The 21,185-nt window shown below is 46.8% G+C and overlaps 1 protein-coding gene and 1 long non-coding RNA gene across 2 annotated transcripts in view; one reads left to right on the top strand and one right to left on the bottom strand.

Moving 5' to 3' along the window:
- The window catches only part of Pgbd2 (piggyBac transposable element derived 2), a 6,332-nt gene extending 1,778 nt beyond the window's left edge, over window positions 1-4,554 (bottom strand). The window contains 4 exon segments of the mRNA XM_033767983.1: window positions 2-411; window positions 413-1,309; window positions 2,619-2,680; window positions 4,541-4,554. Of these exon segments, the coding sequence (XP_033623874.1) occupies window positions 2-411; window positions 413-1,309; window positions 2,619-2,680; window positions 4,541-4,543 (1,372 nt within the window). The 5' untranslated portion in view covers window positions 4,544-4,554.
- A 334-nt stretch (window positions 4,555-4,888) lies between these two features.
- Window positions 4,889-20,634, top strand: LOC104866276. The gene is made up of 3 exons (XR_781408.2): window positions 4,889-5,036; window positions 12,870-13,117; window positions 20,599-20,634. It is a non-coding gene; the product is annotated as an uncharacterized LOC104866276 (long non-coding RNA).
- The last annotated feature ends 551 nt before the right edge of the window (window positions 20,635-21,185 follow it).

Genomic DNA, 21,185 nt, shown 5'->3' with positions numbered 1-21,185 from the left:
GCTGCGCCCGAGCTCCGGCGGGCTGGCCTCACGGGCTCGATGCCCACCGCGTTGGAGCAGATGTTGACCACACTGCTGTCGTTCCAGCGGCACACGATGATCTCCTCGCGCTCGTCCACCTTGTAGTCGAAGGAGCCCCTCTTCATTTTCCTCAGCTCCCTGGGGTCTTTGAGGGGACACCGATCTGTCCTGTGCTCGCGAACTGTACCTGTGGCCTTGACGCCCTTCTCCCGCAGCAGGGACATCAGCCTGACACTTGTGAAAACCTTGTCGAAGAAGATGTGGTAGGGCAGGCAGCCCCGCCCCCGAAGCGCGTCCACGAACCTGAGGACCATGCTGCCCCCCAGGCCCAGGCCTCGGTCGGGCTTGGTGCACAGCGTGCCCTGCGAGGGCTCGAACCACACAAGGTTTTTTGCTGGTGGTCCCGCACCAGACCCTGTAGCCCAGCCACACGGCGGGCAGCCGCCTGGAGCTGCGCGGGCCCAGGCACTCGCAGGTGGACGGGCCGAAGCTGTAGAACTCCTCCAGCGGCGCGTGCTTCTGGAAGTTGCAGTTCATGCGGACGATGAGGGGCCGGACCTTCGCGAACCGGTCACTCTCGTCCAGCTCACTGTTGTCTGCAAAGTGCAGGTAAGAGAAGATCAGCTCGAATCTGTCCCTTCTGATGGCATCGGCCACGAGAGGATGGTGGGAGTCGGGGGAGGTCTCCCAGAACATCCTCCTCCGGGGATAGGAGATGTAGCCACTCAGAATCAGGATGCCCAGGACGCACTTCAGCTCCTGTGCCGAGAGGCCCAGGGTGACGCCCTTCTGCCCAGCATACCGATTGGTTTCGTTAACAATGAAGTTAATCGTCCCTTCATCAAAGAACAACTCAAAGAGGCCCACAGGGCTCAGCTCCTGGCTCCTGAGGTCCTCGACGTGAGGGTCTGACGCAGTCCAGCTGCTGAAGCGTGGCTGGATGTCTCTCCTGGTCCACACGCGCTGCTCCTCCACCCCTGTCCTCCGCCTCTTCGAGGCCGGCTGCAGCGCCAGCCCGCCCATGTCCTCCCCACTGCCCTCGCCACTGTCCGAGTCCTCGGACACCACGGAGGCGTGCAGCACACTGCCAGGCAGCTGGGGGCCCCGCTGGCCGTCTTCATCTTCATCCCCAGAGTCCTCGTCCGTGAAGTCCCCAGCCGCGTTGTCAGGAGGCGCAATGAATATCTCCTCGGGGGCGTGGCCCGACTCCCCCTCCAGGGCGCTCAGAACCTCCAGCAGTTTGGCGGCCTTGGCCTTGGGGCGGGCGGCTCTCCCGGGAGGGACCCGGCTGCAAGGGAAGGAACACAGTGAGCAGAGGCCACTCACTGTCCATCCGTCCACCGGCTGGGGCGGAGGAGGGGGCCGCCCTTTCCAGGCCAGAGATGCACACTTCCTCTCCTGAGTGAAGGGCTCCCTTCAGTGAGGGCTGGGCTCAGGGAAACCTGGGTGGCTGTAGCGCCAGCCCTGCCAGCCTAGACAGCGTTCCCAGAGCTGCTAGCGCGCTTTCCCTACCCACCTCTTCCTCTGTTTTCCTGACCAGCAAAGGCTTCCTTCGCTCCCCAAATTCCAGAGCTGAGCAGACCGGTTTCAGGTGGCTCCTCCTCCTCCCCGGTACCTTACTGTGAGTAATTTGGGAGCAAGGAGACCGAGACTCTGAGAGCAGGGGGCCCTGCCACCCGAACTCCCGGCCTGTGCACACGGGAGCCAAACGGATGCAGGTGGAAGGACTCCAGCCATGACGAGAGAGCGGTGAGCAGCCACGAGGAGGAGGACGGCGGAGGAACCCGCTCCCCAAGCACAGCGCTCACGGCACAAGCTCCCAGCAGCTGTGCAGCAGTCACCTGTGCCTGGGAGAGAGAGCATGTGCTCCTCCGCACGGGCCAGGGGCAGGCTCCCGGGCTGCCCGAAGGAGTGAGGGGCGCTCACTAACAGATGTCCGCGCAGAGAAACAAGCTCAGCGCGAGGCCCGGAGCTGACAGGCTGGCGAGGACACGACAGCAGGGCAGAGGCCATGGGGCAGCTGCACCGGGCCCCAGACACCCGGCCGTGCCGGGAACCCTGCCGGCAGTGGGAGGAGAGAGTGAGCACGATGGACTGAGGACGGCCCGGCGAGGTGGGCACAGGGACCCTGTCACCACCCAGGATTATCTCCGGGCCCACTCAGGGGACCCTGCGCTCTGGGACGGTGCAGGTGGCACAGTCTCAGCCCAGCCACCATCTACAGCCCCTGCTGATCGCGGGAGGCCAGGTCCCCACCATCTGAGCTCTGTGTGGGGGCCCAGGAGACACCACAGCTTGGGGAGAGGAAACCAGGTTCTAGGGGATAGTGGCCTCCTGGCAGCGGCCCTGCCTCAGTGTCCCCTGTCCTAGCAGGGATGCGGTGGGCCCAGATGCCCACCAGTGTCTTTGTCTTGAAGGGTGAGGACAGCTGAGTGGTTTTCCGTCAAGCACACACCGGAGCCACACACCCCTCAGCCTCATCTCTCTCCATCCCCTCCTGTCCGCTTCCTTCCCCGCTCTGCTCTCTGAGCATCATTTCCGGACATCGGCAGGACCAAAAGATGAGAGTGTCTCCTTCCCTCTGATGTCACTCCTACCTCAAGGCTGAGGCCATGGCGGGCTGGGAAGCAGAGGCTGTCTTCACCCAGAGTCCAGGAGGCTGCAAGACAAAGGAAGCCAGTGTTTAAGAACAACGGCCTAATAAGCAAAGCAAGAGCATCTTTACCACCTAAGTGGAAACATCCTCTGCTTGAGATTCACACAAAAGACAGCAGACGGAACACACAGAAAAGGCGGTCTGGCCAATCGGCCACCTAGGGAAAAACAGCCCCTTCTCAAACTCACTCCAGAATGCACACGTGCCAAGGCAGGGCAGCACTGCCAGAACTACCCACATCTGGCCTGCACAGTCAGGAGCGAGAGGGCAGACCCCACACTGTGGGGCGGTTAACACCCGGCTTCTTCCCACTAGATGGCAGCAGAACGCCTCTTCCTCCTCAGTGAAAAATCAAATGTTTTCCAGGCGTTGCCAAGTGCTCCCTGGGGGCAAAATTGGCCTTAGTGGCAACTGCTGTCCTGGATCACTGGAAGAAACACAGCAGGGCTGCCCACCACGGCCACCAGGAGCCATGGGGGCCACTGAGTACCTTCAACAGGGCTGGTGCCAAGACGCTGAGCTGCCAGTGTTAAGGAAGTTAGGCTGTTAAACAGGCACCTGTGCCAAATGCATTAGATGGTGAGACTAAACACACTAAAAACTAACTGTGAAGAAGAAAAGCGTTTAAACGTTTTCAGTACTAAAGAAACCCAGAAAAGGGAAGAATTTCTTGACAAAAACAAACACTGAAAGGAAAATGGATAAATTAAACCTCATCCAATTTACAACAGCTCTGTAGTAGGTGGTCTGTCAGACGGTTCCCAAAGATTCTCCTCCCTCCTGGCATTCATGCCACTGAGTAATCCTCTCCTCCAGAGAAGCCTGGCCTTGCGACCTGCTTTTCACAAACAGGATTCGGCCACTGTGACAATGAGATGTCTTTTCCGAGGCGAGGCCGCAGAGAGACTGGGCTTCCATCTGCCTTTGACCTCTGTCTCTCGTTCTCCCTCCTGCTCACTCTGAGGGAAGCCAGCAGCCATGCCCTGAGCTGCCTGAGGCAGGGAAAGGCTGAGTTCAGTCCTGGCAGACACTCAGCAGGAAGTGAGGCTCCGCCCAGCATCCTCAAGGAGTCCAATGCTGAGGGACAGTTTTCCATCCAGCCCTAGCCCACAGCTGGGCCATACCCAGGGACCGAGCCACAGAAACTCAGCCAAGCCGTGCCGAGATTCCTGACCCACCGCAGCCTGGACATGTTACACGGCTGTTGCTTTCCAGTTCTTAGCTGCGGGGTGATTCTCGATCCAGCAACAGATGATCAACATAACATCTATCAACAGAACACCCCAAACAATAGCCACAGCCTGCTGGGAGACATTCACAACACACACAGCCCAAAAAGAACCAGTATTTAGAATACAGAACATAAATAATCTCTGAAAAACAATGAGAGAAATAAAATTTTATCCCACTGAAAGGAAAGGTGTGCAAAAGTTGTGAAAGAGAATTCACACAAACCGAATCCTAAATGGCCCATAAATATTTGTAGAGAAATCAGAAAATGTAAATTAAAACCACAGGAACCAGCCACCTAAACTGATGGAAACATCAGCCAGGACCAAGGACTGTGAGCAACCTGCAAACCCAGAGAGCCGGGCAAACACAGGCCAGGCTTCCGGCCGCCTGCCAGCCTGATTGGGCAGTGAGGGTGAGACTCTCCCATGGCTCGGGCTCCAGAGCTGCTCTCAATGGCCTGGGTCACCTGTGCACTAGCAAAGAGTGAGCAGCACCTGCTCCCTGCTCCTCCCCTCTCTCCTGCCCATCCTGAAAGCCTGCCCTGCCTCCCTGCTCCACCCTGAATGGGGCAGTTAGTGGAACCTCAGCGCCCGGCGGTCTATTGTCCCTGCCAGGGTCCCGTCCACCTACCATCCGCCTGCAGCACTAAGGGTGAAGGCCTCGGGCGCCGTAGAGAAAACACAACTTCAAGGCCCGGTGCCTGCCGGGCCTTTCCTGCAGCACAAGCGGTGTGCTGCGTACCAGGGTAGGCCGGACCTGACCCCGGCGGGGCTGCGCCGGACGCCACGACGCAGAAGCCAGAGCTCGGACACCGCGCTGGCCCGAGGCGTAGCGACCTCGCAACGTCCGGCAAGAGAACTCTCGCTGCGCCGGGGCCGCCTTCCTCGCCACGCCCCCGCCTGGCCCCGCCCCGTCCCAGGCCACCATGGAGGCGCCGAGACCTCCAGCCGCCTAGAGGGACCCGGAAGTACTCCGAGGCCAGTGACTGGAATTTGGAAGTGGCCCGGCCGGCAGGAGTGGCGGCCACCACCCGGCTGTCCCCACGCCGCAGCGACAGCCCCGCCAGACGATCTAGGGCGCACTTCTCACGTATGTAGCAGCAGTCAACGGAGAAATGCAAATCCTGGTAATCACCTCAGAACTCCTGAAGCAGAAACAGGGCTAGAGTGCTCAGAGATGTGACTCACTGGTAAAGTGCTCCCCAGCAACAAGGGAAAAAAAAAAGAAAGAAAAAGAATAGGAGAGGAAATTTAAAATTCTAAGAATAGGTCAGAATCTGTGCCTTACAAGCCCTGGAGATGGTTGTGATGTTAATTAGGGCTTAAAGACCGCTACTGTTTGGCAGGCTTTCTCAACCTCCACACACTACATTTTTCCCTGATAATCCTACCTACATTCTATTATAAATAGAACCACAAGGTAAAAATTGAATTTCTGGTAAGTGGTAAATCCGTAATCTCATTTTATAATCCTATCAGGACCTGTATTTTTTACTGGTTACAAATATCATAGTTGTAGGACCTTAAGCTGGCTTCTACCTACTAAATGCCAGTAGCATGTAACTCTCCCACCTCCCCAGTTACTGTCAATGGATGAGGTCCAAGGAAGTCCCCCCAAAGGGCATGACACTCAGTGTAGGAGTAGGTTCTTGGCTCTTTTCACAGAAAAAGGATTTCAGGATGTGTCAGAAAGGCATGGGCAGATTAGTTAGGCCAAGTCAAAAAGTAGGAAAAGATAGAGGAGGTGAGATAAGATAGAAGAAATAAAGATTGGTAGGAGACAACCATAATTTTTAGGCTGTATTTTTAAGGAAACTGAAATTTCAGGACACAGCCAAGTTGCCCAAGACTCCATATCTGTGCTCCCTGTCTTCACTCCCTAGGGTTTTTGGTTTGTTTGTTTTTTTGTTGTTTTTTTTTTTTTTTTTTGTTTTTTTTTTGTTTTTTTTTTTTATCCAGACCCATCACACCTAAATCTAAAGATACTGTAAATCCATCAACTCACCTAGTTGGTACGATAAAAGCAGCAACCTGACCTTAAGATAAATAAACAAATTCAGAGGGCTCAAAGAATGTTTTGAGGCAAAAAGCTTAGATCCTCTATCATAATTGACAGCTCCAAGAGTACATCTATGACCCCAACACCCACCCATGCAGGGTCACTCTGAAAGCTGCTGTCCCTTCTGAGTATGAACTTCTTGCTGCCAGATCAGTCTTCTGTGGCTCTCACTGATGCATTCTAAAGTTCTTTTCCTGTAACAAGACCTCCACAAACCTATTCAGCAGTCTGAGTTGAGGTCCCCATCTTCCTTTTGGGGAACTCCTCAGACCCCACCCAGTGACAATGGGATCTCAGCTTGAGAATTAAGAGTACAGCTCAGATGAAGAGAATCACACCAGCAGTTTCACAGAACAAACAGCATCTGTGAATTAGCTGAAGTGACTAGGTTTTCTTGATTGTTATCTCATTTGGAGATTTATGTATGGGGTGGCTCAGAGAAGTCCTTTAGTCCCCATGATGTGTTTGTTTCTGCTCAGGGCAGTCTCAGTCTTATGAAAGCTCTGCTGGGTTCAAGGCAATGACTGGAGACTTGAACATCTCTGTAAACTTCTTATCTTGATGTTCTCAGTCATTTGTTTGTTTGGACAGGATTTTGCTATGCAGTTCCTGCTGTCCTTGAACTCACTCTGTAGCCCAGGCTGGTCTCGAACTCACAGTGATCCTGATCCTCCTTAGTCTTAAAAGGGAAATTAGATAGGTTGTGTAAATTTAAGTTTCTGGGAGACTAAGTCAGGAGGATCACAAATTCAAACGCAGCCTAGGCAACTTAGCAATTTAGCAGGACCCTGTATCAATAAAGTAATTCATTAAAAGGACTAGGGGTGTAGTTTAATATAAAGGCCCTAGGCTCAATCCTGAGTACTACAAAAATAATAATAACAAGAAGCCTAATCAACCTCATTTTGCGAACTTTTAAATAGAACATCCCTAAATAATCACCATGTCTATATACAAAGGCTCTGACCCAAAATTTTGAGGTAGTAAAATGAAGGTCACACTTTACTCTGCTTTCAGTTACTTACTGTAGGCCCACGTGAAGTCGCTGCTCTAAGAAAAAAAAAATGGTTTCAACTCCCTGACTGCCTCAAAAAACAACCTAAATCATGCTTTGCATTAGTAATAGGTTAAGGGTCCAGGAGTTTGATTGTCCTTTGTCCCTTTTGTGGTTTCTGTGTTGTTATGACAACAAAAAGACTGTGTCCCTTGCAAGGGAAAACTCTTCCACCTGCTCCTGCCCCTTGAGAACCACTGCTTTATAAGGATTTTGTCCCACTGAAACTGTTACAAGAGTTTTGGGACAAAAATCCCACAACAGGCCAGGCTCAGCCACCTGTCCCAATATGCCAACCAAGGAGATGACCAGTGGTGAAGGGCAGGAGAGAAGCTTGGTCAGCATGGCCATGCTGGGAAACAGAGAGAGAGAGAGAGAGAGAGAGAGAGAGAGAGAGAGAGAGAGAGAGAGAGAGAGGCTCAATGCCTGTCTTTCAGGGGCTGACAAGACTTTCAGGAGGGGAGCAAGGGTGTAGGGACAGACTGGAGGAACATAGAGACCCAGGGCAGGGTCTAGGTGGCTGTCGGTGATAGAATCATCATATGCTCATCAGTGTGTCATGTACTAGAGGAAATGTACCCTACTATATCCTTATAAGAATGTTACTCATGCTTAAGAAATCCCTAACATCGCCTTCCCAGAAATAAAGGTGGAGACTGATTGTACCAATCAGTGAAATAGTTATTCTTAGAAAATCGGCTCACCCCTATGATTATGAGCAAAGCAAAGATACCATGCTGAGAAGCTCACCATGGGCTTCTCCCTGCCATACGGCTCACTTGCTGGGTGACAGTTTGTGAGGCGAGTATAGTAAAGCACACTATACTTTCTTTACTATACTTTCGTTTTTGAGCTCCTCATTCTGTGCTGCAGAGGCTTTTGATTCTGGGTCAGCCTCACTTCACCTCTTTCATTCCTACTAGAGTGAAGAGACAAACCAGGGAGGCAGGGAGGCAGGGAGTCTCTTCACGGGAGGCCCCCAGCCTCCCAAGACCCCTGCCTGACACAACAGGGCCAGGGTTGGGAATTGGCAGAGGTGACAGGCATAGGTCATCCCGGTCAGCTCAGGGTTTGGGGAATGGTGATCACAGGCTGGTTCTGTAAGGTTCTGGTTCCCATCATGACAGATCTTCCTGTTTAGAGTGGGCAGCCTCAGTTTCCTTTTGTTGTATGCTCTGTGGAGTGCCTTATTTTATTTCTTTTTCCCCTTCCCTCCTGTCTTCCCCCATACCCTCATCCCCTACCCATCTCCACAAAGTCTATCTCTCCCTCTTTCCTATCACCTACTTTTTAATTTGCTCCTAAATTATTTAGAATTTGGGTCCCTCGTATCAGATAAAACATATGATATGTAACCTTGTGTGTCTGATTTACTACATTTAGCATTATGGTTTCAATGTACATCCATTTTCCTAAAATGAGTCAAGTTTATCCCTTCTTTATGGCGAGGTAGTATTCTGTCCGGTACAATTCCCAAATTCTCCTTATCCATTGGACACCCTCGGTTTCAGTCACAGGGTCGTAGCTCCCACTTGGGGGTGACCTCATCATGGCGTGGTCTGTGAGGCTCTGCTTTCCCTGGAATCCAAGGTGGATTCAGCACAGTCACTGGGAATTCCCACGCAGCATCCAGGTGGTATGGAACTAGACATTAAAAGCTGGCAAATAGTCTGTGCAGATCTTGAGAGTCTCCTTATTTACACTTAGCTTGGCACCTTCAGTCTTGAGAGGGGAGGTAGGCTGGCTACACGCGGGGCCAGTAAGCCTTGTAGCACTGACGCCCCTTTAGTGATGAACGGACAGAGCTGAGCAGAGACCTGCCCAGAGTTGACAGGTGGGAGGGAGACAGATGAGGACAGAGATGCCAAGACGCTTAAGTCCCTGCCACAAAATCTGGCAGCCCAGTAGCACGTCGGCAACAGACAAATATGGCTCAGGGCAGATGCTGGGATGGAGGGAGGGCAGAGAGAGGAGTATGAAGACATCCAGATGAGGATGAGGCTGGAGTGGACCAGAGGAGCCCCAGCAGAGGAGGTGGACTTCGCGGCAGAACTGCCGGGATGTGGGTGTGAGCGCTGTCGAGAACCCTGGGTGACCCCTCTTTTCTGGCTTGAACACCTGGAACTATGGGGGTGCCATCAACTAAGTCAGGAAAGTGGTAGTGGGAAGGGCAGGTTCTCGGGCTGGAGTGGGCAGAGGGCAGAAACTGTTGGATGTTTCTGCATGAGGCCTGTGAGGTGCTGCAGACCCGTCCCGAGCTTAGAGGAGATGCATCAGGACTGCAGTGGGGGCCGCCGCAAGAGAGAGGAAGCATATGGCCCTGGACCTGTCACCTATTGGAAGCAAAAGCGTTACAGACCCTAAAGTACACCCTCTAGCTTTACCAGGCCTTAGTGGACTTTAAAAAGCACTACTTTTGGAGGTCACACAGCTGAGCCTCCCATCTGTGACATGTGGGTTATGGTAAGTTTCTTAGGTTGCAGTGCACAAACGTGGGGCACTTTGGCTAAATCGGTTGAGCCTGCAGATATCTGACAGGTACCTGAAATGTAGTAACAGTCTTACATCTCTGTGTTCATTTGTGTCTGTACCCTTTTGCTTCCTTAACTCCTGGGTCAGCTTCTCCCCTGCTCTGGGTGTGGAGATGTCAATCAGGATGTAGGGTTGATCTGGCCTGTTGCCCATCAAATCTGTTATGTTTCTCTGCCCACTCTCGTGCTCGTTCTACAGCTCAGGTGCTGAAAGTTCTCTAGTCCTGTTGCAAGACCAGAATGCTTATGGAAGATGTGACACCAGCTCCGAGAGTAAGTCAGCAGCTCCTGAGCAAAGCAAGTGACCGGTTCATCCAGCAGTGGAAGGCCAGGACATGTGCACACAAGAACAGCACCCTGTGCCATCATGCCCTTGGCTAATAGACAGGATCAGATCAGCTCAACCCAACAGGTCCACAGGAAGCGGGCCCTTAGTTTCATTGAGCAAACAGTCTGATCACCTCTGATCAAGCACAAGCTCCCTTCTGCTGGCAGGCTGAAGGCCCAGCAGGGAAGCCTGGCCTGTCTTGTTCAGAATATGTGCCTGGTCTCATTTCTATTGTTCCCAAGCCATAAGATCCCACCATCCAGCAGCAGGAGCCGCGTGTACGTGATATTGAAGCTGTAAGCCTAGGTGAGAGCATCCAGATGTGAAACTGAATGGCTTGGACAGCAGGGTCAGAACTGAGCCCTTGTCCAGCCACCCTGTCCACCCCACCAGCGAGGCCAAGTGGATGATCAGCAGAGAGAAGCTTGGACTTCTGGGATAGAGTTGGATTCCTGCCTGTGCATTCAGGCCAGATCTGAGCTCTCAGTATGGAGGTATTAAGGCAACTCAGAAAATCTCAAGGAAAACGCTTATTAAACTTGAGTTTCTATTATGTGGAGATAAAATAGGAACTTCTCTCTGAATTCTTCTCAAACCACAATGAGTTGTTCTCTGCCCAGCGGTCACCACTAAGTTCCTCTAAAATTGTTCATTTCTAATAGAACAGTACTCTGAGCTGGGACCTCTCCAACAGTGGACAGTGTGCCCGGGCTTGGTCCCTTAGTCCCAGAGCGAGTCTGCCTGACTCTTACTGGATTCCCTCACTCCCAGAGACATGGCAGAAAGTCAGCTTCCAGATAAATGAGGCTTCCATTTATTGGGGGCCTGGAAAAGCAAGACCTGACCGTTTCCTGATCCACCAAGAACAGATGAGAGCCCTTCCCACCCTCACCCCTTGCTCCCGTCTCTCTCCCAACTTGCTTCTTGCAATTGTTTTAGTCAAGGATGTTCTGGACTCGACCTCAAACTCACAGGCAACAAAAGCAAAAACAGAAAATGGGATTGCATCTCACTAAAACTCTGTACAGCAAAGGAAACTACCACAAAGCAAGGTGACAGCTACAGGTCGGAGAAAAGTCCAGTCTGGCATATTTTAATCCCACATCTTATAAGGGGTTAGTATCCAAACTATATAAGGAACTCAAACCATATAAGGAACCCACAATTCTGAGCAGTTAAATAGCCAAAGCACATATGGAATTTAGGGTTATGAGCAAGAAAACAGCCCAATATTTTAAAAGGTTGCAGGTTCTAATTGGTCATTTCTAAAAGGCAAGCCGTTCGTCAGTAGTTATCTGGACACATAAGCTCATCATCTCTAACAATTAGGGAAGTGCAAATGAAAACCACAACGAGTTATCCTCTCATACCTTCAAGTTACACTCACGAGGGTTGGTATTGCCTGTTGTTCCCCAGGAAGACGGGAGAGAATCTGGCAGGAAGGAAGACAACTTTTTCAAAGCCAACTCTGAAGGAGCCAGGGAGGCCTCCTGTTACCTTAAGACTACCCGCCCATGTTCAGGATGCAAAGGATTCCACTGGGAGGACAAGAGAAGGGAAGGACAGTGAGACTACCAGAACGCACTCATGCACAGAACGGGCAGGGAAGCGTCTGCAGACGCTGCATATATGTATTGCCTTGATCGTGGTGACAGTTTACACAAAGTCCAACCCACTAGCATGTTTACATTAGTTTTGTACCGAAGACTTTTTTTTTCTATTGTGTGCCAAATGTACCTCAATAAGCCAGGGAGAAAATGCAATAAAATCAACAGAAACAGAGCACACACAACATCCAGGAAAGGCCGGATGCAGACTTCTCCTCATCCTCTCAGTGCAATGCTCCAGGCTTGTTCTTCCTGCAGCACGTACAGCCTGTGGTCAGCCAAGGTTACGGGAGGCTGGATTTTTCTTCAAAAACCTCTGCTTAACACATCTTAGGCCTTCATCTTACACCTCTCCTTCAAAATAATCACTTTTTGAGCAAAAATGAGATCAACTCATGGAATCAAGCATCCTCAAAATTTACCTGGAGAAACCCCGAAAAGTGTTGCCCATATGTCGCACTTACGATCACACCCTTCTGCAGGAATAGCCACAGCACGCCAGGCCAGTGTGCTCCCCCGGGACCCCTGCTGCTGGTCGGGGTGATGCAGCAGACACCGCAGTCCTCATATCTCCATCTTGGCCAAGGGCAGGATTTACACCTTCGGAGAATCCTGAGTGGATTTGATCAAAAAATCAAACCCAAGGGGAAGTCTTGTAGCACCACACGGGAAGACAGCAATTCCGTTAGCACCCTTTTGTTTTTTCACTTTTGTAAGCGTGGGTGTGTGTAGCTGTTTGTTCCTGGGTGTGCCTGAATGTATAATTATGGGGGTGTGGTTTGTGTGTGTGGCGTGTGCATGAGTGGGAGTGTGAATATGCTGCATGCTGTGGTGTGTGTAATTTATAGTATTTGGTGTGTATGTGATATGCATGTGTGGGCAGAGTATGTGTGGAATGTGTATAGTGTAGATATGTGTGTGTGGTGTATGCTGTGTGGTTGTGGGTTTGTATCATGTGTGAGGTATGTGGTGTGGAGTGTGGGGTGTGTGGGTGTGAAGTGTGCATGTTTGATCTGTGTGTTTGCACGGTGAGAGTGTGTGAATGTGTATGTGTGGGTGGTGTGTATATGGGTGTGGTGCTTGTGTGCAAGCACGAGTGGAATGTGTCCCTCTGTGACAGGGATTACTCCGGTGGCCCTTCAGCAGGTGAAGCCGCGTGCTGTGTGGCCAGAGGTCAGGAGCCAGCAGTCCTGAGCTTACAGTCAGCTCTGCCCTCAGGGATTTCAGGACTGGGTAAATTCCCGATCTCATGGGCATCTCCATTCTTCATCTAAACGTTGTGAACACCGCAATAGTACGTACCTTGTAAAGTCTTGGTAAGAATTAAGTGAAAAAACTTGAAATGTCATTTTAATAATTCTCATTCTTGTTTGGATTACAGGTCACGGTCTCTATAGTGCTTGAGGAAACTAACTAGATCCCGGACTGACAAATCTGTGGCCGCCTTCATCCATCGCCCATACTCTTCCAGCTGAAGGGGGAAGAGCAGCTCTCTGTAACCCGGGCCCCTGCGAGGATGTCCTGCTGCCTGCAAGCGCCCTGCTGTCGTGAGCGTGAGCGGACTGCTTGCCGCCAGTCATACACAGCGCTGAAATATCACAGGGATGTGTCACACAAGAAACCCAAAGTGTAAATACAGGGCAAAACCAAAGATGGGCGATAGCAAACACGGAGGGAAGGGGAAGAGGGCTGGTGGAGGAAGGGACGAGGGGTGGAAAACAGTGAAGGTGTGTTGTGCACACGCGCAGCTTCCCGGGAGGAGCGTGATCGTTGTGCACTGCAAACTGGACCGATAAAATTTTAACAGAGAAGGAGTGGCCGCCCTCCGCCAGGCTGAGGGTCGCGGTGCGTTCCGCCCTCCTCTGTCTCTAAAAACAGTGCCCCTGCAAGATTGACACCAGGGAAGGTGGATCAGCACTGTAAAGCCCTCATATGATGCTCGGGGGCACAGCGTTACTTCTATGGCATCGTGACAAGTTGCACGCCGTCTAGCTCATAGTGACCAAACAGCCAGCAAGCCCATCCTCCATGTGAAGTGTCACCCTCGAGGGGCTGAGTGTAGGACACGCTCTTTACTGTTCTTGATTCATTTGCTGTTTGAGAAAGGGTCCTACTTTCATTTTAATTCCCTGTGGCTGCTTTCCTTATCATAGGCAGTTAATTTCAGGCTTTAGTTTTTAACTTTCCAGTGAAGCCATTCAGAGAGGACCCTGGGAGACTCGTCACCGCGGTCCGGTCATGGCAGTCCCCCGGCCCTGCCAGCACACACTTTCAAGGTGCACAAAGTGCTGGCTTCCCAAGAAAAGGCAGCAAGTGGCCAAGTCCAGGGTGGACCGATGGAGGGACACTTTTACTCCCTGGGTGCCCTTCCCCAACACGGAAGCCGGATCCCCGGCCCACCACTCTTCCTGGGGCCTAGGAAGGTATTGTCCCCACCTCTGTGTGTGTGTGCTTCAGCCCGAGTCTTCATAATTTGAATTCAAAGAGATCAAACCTTCAGATGGAGAACAAATGGTCCCTGAAGGAGCAGGGAAGGTAATGAATCCCTTGGGTCCAAATCAACAATCACCCTCACTTCTCAGTACCGGAGAGTATTGAGTCCCAGAGGGGAGGCTCCTCCAGGGTCCTGATCACATGAGGATTGATAATAACTGTACTTCTTAAAGGGTGGGCCTCGAGTCTCTGCAGTGTGACACTGGCAGTGACACCTGTGCGTCATTGACAGCTCTACCCTCCGCCTCTGTGCTCATGACACGCAAGCCCTCTGAAGCCATCCGGCCCAAAAGGCCACCGTGAGCACTGTCTTCATCACTTTCCCAGCTGGACATGGAGCCTGGCGGTGCAAACTTGAAGGGATCTCAGTAAAGTCCATCTCTTACACAAAGTCCCATAAGGCAGACTATGAGGCAGGCGCGGTGGAGCACACCTGTAATCCCTGCACACAGGAGGTTGAGGCAGGAGGGTGGCTGGGAGTTCGAGGCCAGCCTGGGCTATACATGTTCAAGGCCAACTTGAACCACATAGCAAGACTTTGTCTCAAAGAAAGAAAAAAGACTCCAGAAGGGTAAACATACAGACACACTAGGAAAGTTTGCAACATGTAAGGGAACCACTGTGTTTTGTTTTGTTATGGTTTGGGGTTTTTTTGATTGATTGTTTGTTGTGGGGGGTTATTGATACACTTTAGATATACATAATGACAACATTCAACTTTGAATCTGCTGCTTTTTTACAAAGCCTTTATTCCCATTTCTTCCTGGTATCCTTTTTTCTTTTCCCTTCCTCTCTCTCACTCCCCTGCTTTGTTCCCCTTCTCATTTGAACATTTCTTCCCATTTCCCAATATCTGTTTTACATTTTGGCACTCGTGAACACTTTTTGTTTCTCACACCTAAGATGCAATGCATTTACACATATGTGTCCGATTTTTTTCACTTAAGAGTGCGGTCTCAAGGTCTATGCTTTTACTTAGACATGTATCCTTCTTTATGGCAGAGTAGTTCCCCTTGTGTTAAAAACACACACCATCTTTATCCATTCATCAGTTGATAGGCATTTGGCCATTTGCAAGATTTAGCTATTGCAAACTGTGCCACTATAAATATGGGTATTCATATATTGCTGTAGTAAAATTTTTTAATTCTTTCAGAAAGACACCAAGAGGTTTACCAAGACCTAGCTATCTCTAGGTCAAATGGAACCTATGGTTTTAGTTTTTTCAGGAATCTCCACAGCGGTTTCCACAGTGGTTGCACCGGTCTGCACTCCCACCAACAATGGAAAGGGTTCCTTTTTCCCCACAGCCCCACCAGCATTTGTTGTTGGTTGACTTCTTGATAGCCATTCTTTCTAGAATGACATGGAATCTCAGCACTGTTTTAATTTGTGTTTCTCGAATGACTAGTGGTGTTGAACATTTTTTATATATTTATTTGCCTTTCTACTTCATCTGAGAAGTGTGTTTTCATTTCAGATGTCCATTTTTAGATCGGATCTTTAAATTTTGGAGGGGGTCTCATTTTTTCAATTCTTCATATGTTCTAGAAATTAGTCCTTTTTCTGAGGCACAGCTGACTAAAATTTTTTCCCACTCTGAATTGTCTCTTCATTCTGTTGGTGATTTCTTTTGCTATGCAAAAGGTTTTTAATAAGGTAAGATCCCACTTGTTGATGCTTTCTGATATTTCCTGTGTGACCAGGGTTTTGTCCATAAAGTCTTTCTTACACCAGTGTCAAGAGTTCTACCCATTCTCTTTTCTAATAGATTTACTCTTTCTGTTTTAATATTTAGATCTTTGATCCATTTTGATTTTAGTTTAGTGTGTGCTGAAAGATATGAATTTAGTTTTAGTCTTTGGCATGTGCAAAACCGGTTTTCCCTGCACTATTTTAATAAGAGGCTATCTTTCTTCCACTTATCCTTTGTCAAAGATAAGGTGGCTGAGTGTGTTTGGAGTTCTTTCTGTAGCTTCTATTCTGTTCCACTGATGCTCAGGTCTGTATCTTTGCCAGTACCATGCTGTTTTTATCACCATAGCTCTGCAGTATAACTTCAAATAAAGGATTGTGATGCCCCTGTTTTATCTTTGTTGCCCAGAATTGTTTTTGCTATTCTATGTCTTTTCTGGTTCCAAATGAATTTTAGAATTATTTTCTCTAATTCTGTGATACATGCCATTGGTATTTTGATTGAGATTGCATTAAATCTGTGGAACCATTTGGAGAGCATAGCCTTTTTCACTATACTGGTTCTTCCTACCCAAGAACAAGGGATATGTTTCCATTTCCTGTTATCCTCTTTGATCTCCTTTTTCAGAGTACTGTAGTTTTCCATGTAAAGGTCTTTTACTTCCTTTGTTGGACTGATTCTCAGTTATTTAATTTTTTGTATGCTATTGTGAAGGAGGTTGTTTCCCTAATTTCTTTCTCAGTGAATTGTTATTTGTGTACAGGAATGCTATTGATTTCTGTGTGTTGGCTTTGTATCCAGCTATGCAACTGAACTTGGTTATTAAATCGAAAAGCCTTTTGGTATTTTGGGGGGGTCTTCTGCTAATAATGTCATCTGCTAATAATGATAATTTGACTTCTTTCTTTTCTATTCTATTTGTTTTATTTCTTTATCTTGTTTAATTATTCTGGCTAATGTTTCCAGAACTATATTGAATAAAAGTGGTCATAGTGGACCCCTTGTCTTGTTCCTGATTTTAGAGTGAAAGCTTTCAGTTTTTATCAATTTAATATAATGTTGAGAGTTTGTTTGTCATAGATGTATTTTATCAGCACCTTCTACTCCAATTTGTTTATCATGAATGTGTGTTGGACTTTGTCAAATGCTTTTTCTGCATCTATTGAGATCACATGGTTTTTGCCCTTGGCTTTATTAATATAGTGTATAACTTTTTTTTTTAATACCAAGGATCCAACTCCAGTCCTTACACTTATGAGGTAGGTAGCAAAACCACTGAGCTAAATCCCCAGCCCTAACATTTATTGATTTGTATGTGTTAAACTATCCCTGCATGCCTGGGATGAACCATACTTGGTTGTGGTGTATAATTGTCTTGATGATTTGCTGCATTTTGTTTGTGAGTATCTTATTAAGGAATTTTGTGTCTATGTTCATTAGGGAGGTTAGCCTGTAATTCTCTTTTTTGGTTGGATCCTCCTCTGGTTTTAGTATCAGCATAATGCTTGCTTTCAGGAATGAATTTGGGAGTATTGCTTTCACTAGAGTCTGAGAAGTAGCAGCGCTAAGTCTTTTCTACATTTCTTATAAAATTCAGCAGTAAAGCCATCAGGGCCTGAACTTTTCTTTGTTGGTAGGATTTTAATTACATCTTCAATCTCATTGACTGATATTGGTTTATTTAGAATTTGTATATCTTGCCGGGGATTTAGCTCAGTGGTTCGGTGGCCTGCCTTGCAAGCGCAAGGACCTGAGTTCAATCCCCGGTACCAAAAAAAATAAAGAAAGAAAGAATTTGTATATCTTGCCGGGGATTTAGCTCAGTGGTTCGGTGGCCTGCCTTGCAAGCGCAAGGACCTGAGTTCAATCCCCGGTACCAAAAAAAATAAAGAAAGAAAGAATTTGTATATCTTCTTGATTTAGCTTTGATAATTCATATGCATCTAAAAATCTGTCCATTTCTTCTGTGTTTTTCATCTTATTAGAATATAGGTTCTCAGAGTAGGTATTCATGATCTTCTGGATTTCTGTGAGATCTTTGTGCTTTCATCTTTTCATTTCTAATTGCATGGATTTGAGAAATTTCTTTCTTTCTTTTTTGATAAGGTTGGCTAAGGGTTTGTCAGTTACATTTAATCTTTCAAAGAACCAACTCTTCAATTCATTGATTCTCTGTGTTGTTTTCTTATTCTTCGTAGCATTCATTTCTGCTCTGATCTTTATAATTTCCTCCCTCATGTGACTTTTGGGCTTTATTTTTTGTAATTCTTTTTCTAGAAGTTTGAGGTCCAACATTAGGTTGTTTATTTGAGCTTGATTTGTTTTTCTGATATGGGAATTCATCACTATAAATTTACCTCATAGAACTGTTTTCATTGTATCCCGTAATTCCAGTATGTTGTATTGACATTATTGTTTAATTGTAAAAACTGACTAATTTCTTCTTTAATTTCATCTGTGACCCATTGGTTGTTCAAGAAGGTGTTATTTAATTTCCATGTATTTATGAAGTTTTTATGGTTTCCTTTGCCATTGATTTCCAATTTCATTGCACCATGGTTTGATAATATGCATGGGATAATTTCAATTCTTTTGCATTTACTTAAGCATGTTTTATGGGCTAGTATGTGGTCTGTTTTGGAGACCATCCCACATGAAGCTAAGAAGAATGTATATTCTGATGTTGTAGGGTGGGACACTGCAGACATCTACGGGAAGTCCACTTGTTCAAAATTTTTCTTCAGTTCTGATATTTCTTTGTTGGTTTTTTTCTTTTTGTCTATTTGACCTGTCCATTTGTGACAATGGGGTATTGAGATCCCCCATTACAATTGTCTTAGTGTTTATTTGATTTATCATGTCTGTTAATACTTGTTTTATATAGTTAGGTGTTCTGATATTGGTGCATATATATCTAAAATTTTTATCACTTTGTCTTGGATTGTTCCCTTTTCAAGGATATAGTGACCTTCTCTGTCTCTCTTAATCAGTCTTGGCTTAAAATTCACTATGTCTGCAAATAGAATAGCTACCGCTGATTTTTTTTTCCAGGTTCCTTTCACATGGAGTATTGTTTTCCATCCTTTGACTTTCAGTCTATGAATTTATATAAATGTGATGAATTATGGTGATGAATTCCCATATCAGAATTTCTTTAAATAAATGTGCTTCTGGTATGCAGCATATTGTAGGATCTTGCTTCTTAATTCATTCTGCCAGTCTGTTTCTTTTGATTGGTGAATTGAGATAACTTATGCTGATGTCGATAACTGGTATGTATCGACTTATCTTTGTCACATTATTTTCCTGTTGCTGGCTCCCTTTTTTTCTCCTCTGCTTAATTGCCTGCTCTGCCTGATGGATTCATTCTGTTGGAGTTTGTGGCGTGTAGTCCTCCTTATCTCTTTCTAGAATCTTCTTCAGGACATTTTGGAATGCTGGTCTGGTGGTCATGCATTCCATTAGGTGTTCTTTGTCATGGAAGTATCTTATTTCTCCGTTGGTTTTGAAAGATAGTTTAGCAGGTTACATCAATCTGAGCTGGAGGTTGTTTTCTTTTCAGGTTTGAAATATTCACTCCAAGCTCTCCTTGACTTGAGGGTTTATGTTGAGAAGTCTGGTAAGACTCTGATGGGCTTTCCTTGATAGATGATTTGTTTCTTTTCCCTAACATCATTTAATATTCTGTTCTTGTGTTAAATTTCTAGAATCTTGACTCTTATATGCCTTGGCATAGATGTTTTTTATCATGGCTGACTGGAGTTCTACATGCCTCACTTATCTGTATCCCAAATTCTTTTTCTACCTTTGGGAAGTTTTCTGCCATTACTTTTGTGAATGGGGTTTTTTTTATGTCATTTGCGCTATCTTCTGCTTTTCCATTTATTCCAATCTTATGCTATTCTTGTTTGCATCATCTAGCAGTTCTTGGACTGACTTTTTGGTCCCTTGCTATTTTTAAGAAATCTTTTCTTTATGATCGCTGACCACAATCCTGTCTTCTATGTCTTATGTTCTGTTCTCACATTAGCTCATTCTGCTACATATACTTTCAATGGAGTTTTTAATATCCTGGATATCTGAATCCATTTCATGGATTCCATTTATTTCCTATGTTGGATGTTCATGGTATCCATCATTTTCCTAAGTGCTTCTTGCTTTTTTTTTTTAATATGTATCTGTTTTTAGAATCACTGGCCATGTCTTTCATTATGGTCACTATCTCTGTAGTTATCTGAGAAATTATTTCTGACTTGATTTTTTTTTCTAGAACCTCATCATGTGCCTTGTTACTTCTGCTATTACCACTTCAGGGACTCCAAGTGGGTGGCTTTTAAATTGTTCCACTTCATTGCCCCTTGGGTTTGCTTTTGGAGAGCCAGAAGTCTGAGGTTGCATCTTGCTTAAATGCCTTCTCCCTTTCTTTTCTTTCTTTTTTAGTTTAATTTCTGGGTTGATGCTTGTAAATTGCTTATAGAAAGCAGCTTTATTTCTAGTATTGAGAACCCTTAGAAAATGACTACTTCTCAGAAATGCCTTCCAGGTGTATCTGGCTTTTGGGTTTTAAGTCTGTTGCAAGATTCTACTTCATCAATTTATTGTGGATGAGAAGTTGCTGCCTATTTGACCCAGCCCCTCATTCTTTGGCACAGGCCTATAGTGTTGTTTATGATTCTTAGGCAACCTCAGTTGTTTAGCATATCAGGAAGAAAAACTGATTAGAACAGTTATGTCACCTTGGCTAAAGTAGTATAATCAGCAATAACAATAGCATCAAACGCAGTTTAGAAAATGACAAACTGTAGTAACTTAATTTGCCACCTTTAACTGTATGGAGTATATCTGTGTTTATATAAAAAATCTAAAATGAATCAGAAAATTATATACAGTAATTATGTCCTCAATATGATTTTTACCCTAGGGTAGAAAATTTAAAAGGGGTTGGGAAGAAGAAGAAGGAGAAGAAGAGGAGAAGGAAAAGAAGAAGAAGAGATTAGAAGCAATGAAAGAGGACAATGGAAAATTGTGCAATGCGAAAATAGTGAAGAAGATAAGAGGGAAAGAGAGATGGAAGAAATAAAAAGAGAACAGAATAACAACAACCAAACTATGAACAATATTCACACTCATATAAAAATAAGAACAATCGAGAGAAAAAGAAAACAAAATGAAACAAAGACAAAAATAAACAGAAAAGAAAAAAATGTCCACATCAGGGCATGCCTCTGCTGTCACTAGTGTATAGAGTAGGCAGACAGAGCCCAGGTCCATGTTTATTACTCCCAGCAAGCCAGATGTAGATTTACAGCCAGGTAGTGGATATTCCCAGCAAGTTTACACCTTTAGTATCACTGAAGTTCAAGTTGGTTTCTGGTGTGAGGCTAGAATCCAATTTGTTCAGCCTGCAACACTCTGTGTGCCTTCTGCTGATGAACTTGCCTCCCTGTGAGCTTGAAATTGGATCCTTTTCCTCCTGATGACTTGAGTGTGGTTCTGCCTTACCCTGAC

The sequence above is a fragment of the Fukomys damarensis genome, unplaced genomic scaffold, assembly GCF_012274545.1.
Source record: "Fukomys damarensis isolate Sample0158 unplaced genomic scaffold, DMR_v1.0_HiC HiC_scaffold_3, whole genome shotgun sequence".
Classification (NCBI taxonomy): Eukaryota; Metazoa; Chordata; class Mammalia; order Rodentia; family Bathyergidae; genus Fukomys; species Fukomys damarensis.
The sequence above is the reverse complement of the archived record's forward strand: the minus strand, read 5'-3'. Positions and strand labels throughout refer to the sequence as shown.